This window comes from Bison bison, unplaced genomic scaffold (assembly GCF_000754665.1).
Source record: "Bison bison bison isolate TAMUID 2011002044 unplaced genomic scaffold, Bison_UMD1.0 scf7180017864458, whole genome shotgun sequence".
In the NCBI taxonomy this organism is placed as follows: domain Eukaryota; kingdom Metazoa; phylum Chordata; class Mammalia; order Artiodactyla; family Bovidae; genus Bison; species Bison bison.
Genome location: NW_011495020.1, coordinates 8,101,992 through 8,112,222, shown reverse-complemented (window position 1 = coordinate 8,112,222; position 10,231 = coordinate 8,101,992). Strand labels below are relative to the sequence as shown.

At 45.1% G+C, this 10,231-nt stretch overlaps 1 protein-coding gene across 1 annotated transcript in view; it reads right to left on the bottom strand.

Moving 5' to 3' along the window:
• Window positions 1-626: 626 nt before the first annotated feature.
• Window positions 627-10,231, bottom strand: part of SCFD2 (sec1 family domain containing 2) — a 398,307-nt gene continuing 388,702 nt past the window's right edge. The window contains exon 9 of the mRNA XM_010859708.1: window positions 627-2,160. Within this exon, the coding sequence (XP_010858010.1) occupies window positions 2,068-2,160 (93 nt within the window). The 3' untranslated portion in view covers window positions 627-2,067. The remainder of the gene's footprint in view (window positions 2,161-10,231) is intronic.

Here is a 10,231-nt window from a genome sequence, read left to right as displayed (position 1 = left end):
TGCCTAGCTCAGTTTCTACAACCAGTGACCACAGAGATGGAAAAAGATGATTATAAACTAAACTTTTGATGTTTCCCCCACCACTCAGAGACTGCCTTTGGCTATATTTAATTTAGATTGTGAGCCTTTGGGGAACACAGTAACTGATGATGGGTAACATTTACAATTAGAAACGTCCTTTGTTTACCACTTCAGATTAGAAGCTTTGGAATATTCTTTTTATACAAGAGGAAATCAACTTGTAAAAATACATTAAAGGCCCAAGAGTAATATATCAATACATCTACTGTGAAAATATTCAAATGACACAAATATATTGAGAGTGAGTGAAGTTCTCCTATAAAAGACTCCTTCCCAGAGGGAACCGCTTGTTAGCAGTTTGAGGTTTGTATTTTCTGAAAGTTTCCTTTGCATATAGACATATGGTTTAAAACTTAACCTTGAGCAGATCCTCTCACAGGGCCCAAGCTTCAGGAAAAGCACCAGATGGGCATTCTGTGAGAGACATGGGGTCCAGGATGAGCCTCCTTCCCCACTGGCCTGGAACGCTGGGGACTGTCTGGCACGTGCCACTGGGGAGTTGGGAATGAATGAGTGATCAAATGAATACAGATTGGAGACCCACAACAGGTTACTTATTTACTTTATTAATGAATTAATTAATTTATTGGCCATGCTTAGTTCCCTGGTCAGGGAACTCAAGGAACTGCAGAAAAATGTTAAGTTCTAACCACTGGACCGCCAGGGAATTCAAGAGGTTATTTATTCATTTTAAAAAAGAGTGATCTTTGCTTTAATGATCATTTCTTTGGGGCTATCTGCCATTTTCTCCCTTACTCAAATTCAAACTTCTGAGTAGAATGAATGAAGCATCTGGGGCCTCCACTATTTCAGCACCATGAAAGAACCAGTGTTAGGTGGAAAACATACTTGGACAAAATAAAGAATCTTGGGGTCAAGAAAGCCTGCCTTGATGACATCTCAAAATGATTTCCAACTTCACAGTTTTCTCATAAAATGGTAGTGTTTTGCAGAGAACTAAAAGTAGAGACACATTTTGGTTTACATTTTATTTCTTCTACCTGTTTAATTCACACTAGTCATTGTTTTCAGCTTTCCCTCTTTATTGTAAACATCTTTTAGAGACACTAGAAATTTCCATCAACTATACACCTACAAATGTATGGGTTCCAAGAAGTTCCTGTCTGCTGGAGTTCTTACATAATTCCACTCTGTGGGTCTAGGTTTTTCTGTTATGGCTAGAAGGAAGGCTAAGATTTACAGAAAAGAAAGTAGAAATGTGTAATCAGTAGAAATGTGAAATCATAAGTCATAGGGGTAGGGTTCCAACCTAGACCTCCTGGGCCAGATATCTTTACTGGGGCCTTCCTTTGGAAGGACAGGAAACCTTTCTTGGGCTGTCACAGTGCTCCAATCAACCTTTCTCCCACTCCTGTTCCAGGCAGGCTGGCAGCCCTGCCCAGTAAGCAGACAGGAACAATGCAGCTCTTTGTAAAGGCAGGAGATTTACAACAGAGGCAGACGATCGGCACTGCCCTAGCCGCCCCCCTCCTTTCCTCCTCTGTTCAGAAATGTCTCAGCTCAAGAGAGAAACAAAGCCTCAGATCCCATTCGCAGTGTTCCCTCCTCAGCTACATTATCTTGAAAACCAAACTTTCCTGACACTCATGATTCTAAAGCATGTCTAACTTCTCCTGGAGCATCTGCAGATCAAACGGTTTGTAATCTACCAACACTCACCGACAGGCACTTGTTTAGAATGAATGAACTTGCAGGTGGAATCAGAAAGATCACAGAGAGAGGGGTAAGGATAAATGGGCATTATCATGAATTAGGCCAGCTGAAAGGCAGTTTGATGCCTTTAGAAAAATGATTTTAAAAAAAATCTCAGCAATACTTCACTGTGTGGTTATGAAGATCCTTTGGGCAACATTCAGTCATAACCATGATTAGTAACAGGGACATTGGTTTGGGAGGCATTGGATTTTAACAGATAACAGTATTGGGATTTCCAGCTCAGGTAGGGCTCATCTTCTTAGGAGATGCTTAGAAGCCAAGGTCTGGATGCAGCCGGTCAGTCGCAAACAACAGCTCAGGGATGTTAAGTGGCTTCAGGAGTCGTGTGGACAGCACAATTACCTAACAATGGGAGGGGCAAACACATTGCAGACAATTAGGAGAGCCAACCCAGCTTATTCGATAACAAGAAATAAAATGCAACACACCCTTCTTTGAGGGGAAGGCATAGAGTGGATACTGTGGAGGAAAAGGCAGAAGGCAGCTGCTGGAATGCCAGTGGGTTCTCGAGTCCCAGGTGGAAGAAGGGGAACGCAGGCTGGGAAGGGTGGCTTGCAGGACAGCGGGGCTGCGTCTGCTGAGCCTTTAACCAGTGGGCACTGGGCAGGGCCAAGCCTAGCCACCACCTCGCTGCTTAGTTGTACTAAATCAGACCTTTGCTTTGTAATCTGGTAATCTGAACTCCACAAAGAGGTCCCTCTCTCCTCCAGGGAGGCTTTGTTTCTTCCGGGAAAGAGAGAAGGCATACTCAAGAGCAGCATGTTGCTGTGGGTGATGATGATGATGATGACTGTATCTATCTCCTAGTACCCAGTTTCCATGACAGAAAGTCATCATCTCACAGCTCGGGAGGTCAGAAGCCAGATGCAGGTGTTGGCAGGTTGGTTCCATCTACGGGTTGGGAGGGCGAACCTTCCCCCTCAAGTTCCCTCATGTCTTCACCCTGTCTTCCCTCTGCGTGTCTGTCTCTGGGTCTCTCTTTTCCCCTTGATAAGGACACAGTTGTATAGGATTAGAGCTTACCCTAATGACCTCATCTTTTTTTAATTAATTATTTTAATTGGAGGCTAATTACTTTACAGTATTGTGGTGGTTTTTGCCACATGAATCAGCCATGGGTGTACATGTGTCCCCCCCTGTCCCGAAACCCCCTCTCACCTCTCCCCCATCCCATCTCTCTGGGTCCCAGTGACCGGCTTTGAGTGCCCCATTTCATGCATCGAACTTGGACTGGTTAATGATTACTTTTTATTTTGAAAGAGAATTATCCTTGAAAATATATGGTTAATATCAGTCAAGTCATATTTTTGGCAGAAGAAGTACACTGCAGTCTGTGCTCACGTTTTTCCTTGAAAGCCATGTGATGAGAGAGTTTGAGGGCAGAGAGTGAACACTAGCACCCTCTTATCACATGGTATAGATACCACTGGAATACGCAGCTCTGGAGAGGGCCTGTACTCACCCCTCAGGGTCTTCGAGACCAAGTCCAACAGATAGTAGAGAATGGTGGTACCCAGACCAGCAGGCTCATCAGATGCTAGCAGAGCCCGGCACCATGGCTGATTGGCTATGTACACTGGGGAAGGTTATTCTGCTTGTGGCCTCACTTTATCCATCCCAGGAGAAAAATAAAAGCTTGTAGAATTATGGCAAGGATTACCCAAGGTGAAGACTGTAATGCATACAAGGTGCTCAGCAATTCTGAGCTGCTGTTTTATTGTGATTGGGTCATGTCGGTTTAGTCACTAAGTCGTGTCCAACTCTTGAGACGCCATGGACTGTAGCCCATCAGGCTCCTCTGTCCATGTGATTCTTCAGGCAAGAATACTGGAGTGGGTAGCCATTGCCTTCTCCAGGGAATCGTCTTGACCAAAGGATTGAACCTGGGTCTCCTGCATTGCAGGCAGATTGTTTACCTATTGAGCCACCAGGGAAGCCCAGGCCTCCTTTTGAATATTATGAAAGCTAAGAACTTTCTAGAAAAATACATGTATGTTCATCTATACAAGATTTTGAATATAGTTTCAGGTGAGGTTTGTGGCTAACTAGGATTCGTAGACCACAGGTTGTGCTGTGCTTAGTCGCTCAGCCATGTCTGAATCTTTGTGACCCCTTGAACTAGAGCCCGCCAGGCTCCTCTGTCCATGGGGATTCTTCAGGCAAGGATACTGGAATGCGGAGCCATGCCATCCTCCAGGGGATCTTCCCAACCCAGGGACTGAACCCAGGTCTCCCACATTGCAGGAGGATTCTTTACCATCTGAGCCACCAGGGAACCCCAGATAACAAGTTAAAAGACCCTTATTCAGATATTTTTAAAAGACCACACATAAAGACAAGAATCCTTTGCATGAGAGTAGACTCTCATGAAGTACAGGAGGACAGGTAGCTAGGCCACAGGCCCCTCCCTTGCCCTGTGCTTGCCAGACCCCACCACCTGGGTTAGATGGGGCTAACCACCATGGTTAGACCATGCTAACCCCTGGGGTCATAGTTCCAAAGCCAAGACTGCAGATTCCTCTCTGGCTCAGGTGAGGGCAAGTATAATGGCTAGAGTGAGTCTCTGAGGATGCGTACGTCTCATGAACACAGTAGAGGAGCTGGGAGGGAAAGGCTGTAGACTCGGTTGATGTGCAGACTTCCAGGGCAGTGACAACTAAGCCCAAAGAATCCATCACTCTCAGGGTGTGGGCTGGGCTTTCAGTCGTGGCTGATGGACGTTGGCCCAGTCCACCTGCACTGAGCTGGCACTAAGGACCGGGACCCTGTCACAACTAGACGAGTGGGTATTTGGCATAAGGGCTGAACCAGAGGATGTCTTGGGTGTGTGTTCTGGAGGGTAGGAAAGAAACAATGGAAAACAAAGGCAGTCTGTGAAGTAACTGAGAGGTGTCAGTGTCATTAGGAGGGAAGAATGTTGAGACCAAGGACTCCTGCCAGATGGTACAGAGGCCTTAGGAGTGTCCAATGTGAGTGGGGCCTCAGTTGGCCACCTGTCAGACGACAGACCCTGGAGAATTTGCTGGATCACTCTGAGCCTCAAGTTCTTCGTCTGTGAAGTGGAAATAATGACACCCACCTCACATGATTATCATAAGGATCAAATGCGAACAGAGATATAAAATACTCAGCACAATGACAGGCTCTGGAGGGGCTTAAAATGGTGCCTGCTGGTTTCATCTTCATTAGCACCACCACCTCCACTAGTCCCATCCTCTGCTGCGCTCCCTCTACTCAGCGCAGAGCAGTCACTGGGCTGATACAGGGGAGGAGGATGTGCCAGAGATGTCTTCCTCACGTGCAAGCCTGATAGCATTTACTCACAGGCTGCAAATCCTGACTGCCTTCCTCCACCCTTTCTAAGCTTGACCCACTGCTGCAGAATAAACAAAGAATGAGAGAACTGAGGACAGTCTACTGGACCTCTGGGACAACATTAAAGGCATCAACATTCACATTATAGGGGTCCCAGAAGGAGAGAGAGAGAGAGAAAGGGCCTGAGAAAATATCTTAAAAGATCATAGCCAAAAGCTGCCCTAATATGGGAAAGGAAATAGTAACTGAAGTCCAAGAACCACAGAGAGTCCCATACAGGATGAACTGAAGGAAGAACATACCAAGACACATATTAATCAAACTGGCAAAACTTAAAGACAAAGAGAAAAATATTAAAAGCAACAAGGGAACAGCAACAAATAACATAGAAGAGAATCCCTGTAAGGTTATCAGCTGATTTTTCAGCAGAAACTCTGCAGGCTGGAGGGAGTGGCACAGTATATTTAAAGTGATGAAAGGGAAAAATCTACAGTCAAGAATACTTTACCCAAAGGCTTGTTCAGACCTGATAGGGAAATCAAAAGCTTTCTAGATAAGCACAAGCTAAGAGCATTCAGCACCACCAAACTAGCTGTACAACAAATATTAAAGGAACTTTTCTAGATGGAAAAGAAGAGGCCACAACTAGAAATAAGAAAATTATGAGTGGGGAAGCTCACTGGTAAAGGCAAATGTACAGTAAAGGTAGGAAATCACCCCACACAAATACGAATTCAAAACCAGCAACTGTGAGAAGAGGAGAGTACAAATGCAGGCTATTGGACATGCATTTGAAATTAAGAGACCAGTCTTGTATGTAGATAAATTGCTATATCAAAAACTTATGGTAACCACAAACCAAAAATCTATAAGCCTGATCCTCTTAGAGAGCATCGCAAGACTTTGGAGTCTGATGGCTGCTCAGCACTCCACACCCCAGCCCCTGGCCACAGCATCCCCCTCATTACCAGTTCCACATTCTAGACACTCTAAACTATTTGCAGTTTCACAAATGGAACTTTGGGGGTGTTTCTTCACCTAGAATGAGAGTTACCAACTCTTTGCCTGAAGATCTTTTAGTCATCCTTCAACAATCTGCTCAGGCATCACCATCTCCAGGAAGCCTTCCCAGACCACCTCTCCCTGAAGACTGAGGATGTTCCCATGGCTGTTGCTATTACACTGTATTCCTTGTTTCCTTGAGTTTCTTTGTTGTTTGCTAGCACAGTGCCTGATACCTCGCAGATCCCTGATACAATAAGTTAGCCAATGATTGATTAATTGAATAAACAAAAACAAGACTAGGAAGGAGGAAGTGGGTTTAGCCATGTTCAGCAGTGACTTTTTCACACCAAGAGGCTCTGGTAGCTCAAATATAATGGCTCTGTGTAAATTTGTTTCAAATTGGTTTAACTGAAAACCCATTTGTCTAAAATTCCTATTTTGAAGAGCAAGCAGGATCACATGGCTAACATTTCCTTTACAGTATAATAGCTGATGGTCCTTAAGTATTTTCACATCTCAGGCATCTTTTGTTCATTTTCAGTTTTCTAGCCTATTCAAGTGAAGGTATTTTTGCATTATTTGACTAAAACAGTCCTTAAAATTATAAAAATCTTAGCTAAATGGGGGGGGGCGGGGAGCGGGAGGACACTCTAAAATGAAAAAGAAAATGCTTAAAGCAATCCTATATCAGCCTGCTGGATATGAAATTTAAATTTTATAAACATAGTCGTCAAACGTGCGATATGAGGCAAATCAAGCACTAGAGACTTCCTTTCAGAGGACTGGCTTTTTCTCAAGCAGCCGAGGGCAAGGATGAAAATCTCCATCTGTGAGGCAGGGCCAGAGGGCCCAAGGGCACCTGGGAACCAAGCCCCTAAAAAGCAGCCTTTGGGGCTCCATGCAGGTTCTCCTCCAGCCGAAAGAAGAACCGCTTGTCTCTGTGCTCAGTCTGCCCTAGTTCCTGCAGGAGTGGCCCAGGCCACCTGCTTTCTCTCCACTTTTCGCTTTTTTGGGCCATTGCTATAATTTGGAGGTGCCAGCATCCTCCTGTTCTATTTCTGCTGAAAGAGAGGAAGCAGGGCAGCCCAGGATTTAGACTCATATCCTTTGATTTCCAACACTGTGAATTGAAAGGAGCAGGGGACAAAAATGTTTTTTTCTCTATTTTTCTTTTAAACTTGGGAGATGCTTTCCAGTACAAGCAACTCACATGCACAGGCACCAACATGCATATTCATCCAGCTGATGAACTGGCTCTTGAGCACATATCATGTTCAAGGCACTATTTGCCCTCATTTGTATAGGTGCCACATGTGTTAAACATAAAAGGTGTGTCTTGTTAAACCACTGGGATAGTGGATTGTAACAAACATGATCAAGCTTTCTGGAAAACTCATTGCCTTTGTGTTGCTGGTGGGGTGAGTGTGTTGTGTTTAGGCTCTTCTAAAGAATGCCCTGAGATTTCAGATGTCTCCATTTTTGTCCCTTCCGATGGTTGTTTAAAAGGAAGTTACTTGAGGGAAAACAACAAGAAACTTCTATTGCAAATGACTTCAGCATTGCTAAGAGGATTGCATCAAATATCAAAGATACACGAAGTACATAGGAATAAAGGGTAATATTAATAAGAATAATATGAACATGTGTGATGCTGTCTAATATTTCAAATTATAAGGTAAAGAAGAAAAATTGTAAATCTCACTGACATTTTCCTTAGAGTAGGAAACTTCAAAACAAATTAAATGCAGACCAGAAGGAAAAAAAAAGAAGTTGCCTGACTTCTCTCCTTGAGGGCTTGCATTAAATTTTAGAATAACCTGGAGCCAGGGTTTAGAGTTAGGATTTAGTTATCCTCGAATGTGTACAGTGGCACAAAATTGTAAGCGTACGAGCATATTTCTGGGTCTACTTTTTTTTTTTCTATTACAGTCTCACTGAACATTTGGTTCCAGAAATGCAGACGCACATGAAAGCGTGGTTGGGCAACGTGTACCGTGAAGAGCCGTGGCGGCAGGGCAGGCCCACTTTGTCTCTCTCTGTTTCCTGAGCTGGCCTTTCCCTGTACTTTCTGGGAGGGTCCCTCCCTGTTATTTTCCTCCCACAATCCCAGACTTCGGCTGGCATCTTGGCCACCTCCCAGCTCCAGGGTTCAGCCTGCAGAGCTGTCTGCAGTGAGAAGAGGCCAGTGCTGGGCACACGTGTTCCAGAGCCAGGGCAAGCCTGCAAAGTCAGCTGCTTGTGGCTGCGGCTGTTTGGGGTGGGGTTGAGAGGCTGCCTGTTTGATCCCTTTTTTTGTAGTCAGGGAAGAGGGCTTTCTCTAGCTGCCCACTTTCTCTCATCAGCACGTTTAGCAACAACCAGGGGAGGAGAGCAGAGAAAACACACCCACTGTAGTGCAGGACAGCCATCCTCTGGGACTAGCAGGTGCTAACGTGGTTTCTGAATGCCACTGTTTCATGAGATCCTTATCACCCTCTGTAGAAGGGAATTTATTTCTGGATGTGCCTTGAGTGAGTGATGGTTGCTCAGTCATGCCTGACTCTTTGCAACCCCATGGACTATAGCCTGCCAGGCTCCTCTGTCCATGGAATTCTCCAGGCAAGATTACTGGAGTGGGTTGCCATTTCCTTCTCCAGGGGATCTTCCAACCCAGGGATCTTACACTGCAGGAGAGTCTTTACCATTTGAGCCACCAGGGAAGCCTACTATTAAGAGACATTACTAGCTCAGTCGATAAAGAACCTGCCTGCAGTGCAGGAGACATGGGTTCGATCCCTGGGCTGGGAAGATCCCCTGGAGAAGGAAATGGCAACCCACTCCAGTATCCTTGCCTGGAAAATCTCATGGACAGAGGAGCCTGGTGGGCTGCAGTCAATGGGGTCGCAAAGAGTCGGGCACGACTGAGCAACTAACACACAACACACTCTAAGTATAAAGACAGGTCAACTTAAAAAGTATCAGCAGGTACATGCTTGACTTTATCTTATAATCTATAGACAACACATTAGAATATGTAATGAATCCATACACCTTTTCCAAAGGAATACCCAAGACAGAAGTAGCAATAAAGTTATAAATGACAGTCATCAATCAGATGAAATAATTTAGACGAAGCTTTTTTCTCTCCAAGAAGTGCGGGCCTTACGTGGCTTCTATTGGCAGTTTCCTTTGATGAGTGGATCCCTGGATGCCTTGCACATCTCAGCTCATCAACCCTCTCCTTCAGGAGAAGCCGATGCCATCTGAAGGACCCTCCCGCCTCCACCCCTTTCCTGCAGGTATTCCCATCAGAGCACCTGCCTCTGTTCTAGAACACTCACGTCTGGCTGGAGCTTCTGTGTTTGATGTCAGTCACTCACTATTAGAGTGTAAGTTCCAGGAAAGAAGGTACACGTCTGGCTTGGTCACTGCTCTATCCTCAGCACAAAGAACAGTGCTTGGCACAGAGGAGATGCTCAATAAATGTTTACTGAATAATCAACTACTCCAATTAAGAGGCTGTTAAGTTCCTATTCCTGGGTCCAAAAAGCATCTATGTGGTATGGAATAGATATGAATTACAGCAACTGATGCAAAAGACAGGGTGGTCTTAGTTGTTCATAATCTCAGAATCAATAACAGGCTGGTGTAGTCTCCAGAAAAACTGCTTTTATCTTACAGTACTTCAATAATGCAAGTAGAATTTCTAGTGTTCAGTGGTGATGGTTTAGCCACTAAGTCACGTCCAATTCTAGCAACCCCATGAACTGTAGTCCCCCAGGCCCCTCTGTTCATGGGATTTGCCAAGCAAGACTACTGGATACCATTTCATTCTCCAGGGGCTTCTTCACTGACTGAGCCACCTGGGAAGCCCTCTAGTGTTCAATGTTCAATGAGTAATCATGACACCCAGTGCCAGATCCTTTCTGAGGTGCTGGAATTAAAATAAGTGCAAAGTCCTGAGGCTAGGGAAGAGAGGCCAGCAGAAGCGGGTAGGAAAAGAAGGCCCAGAGGCAGGTAGGGGCCGTGGTGGGAGGAGGAGGTGGCCTCAGCGCCTCTGCACTGCTCAGCCCCTGGCAAGGGAGGAGCTCAGGTGTAAGTGAGCCTGAAAAGA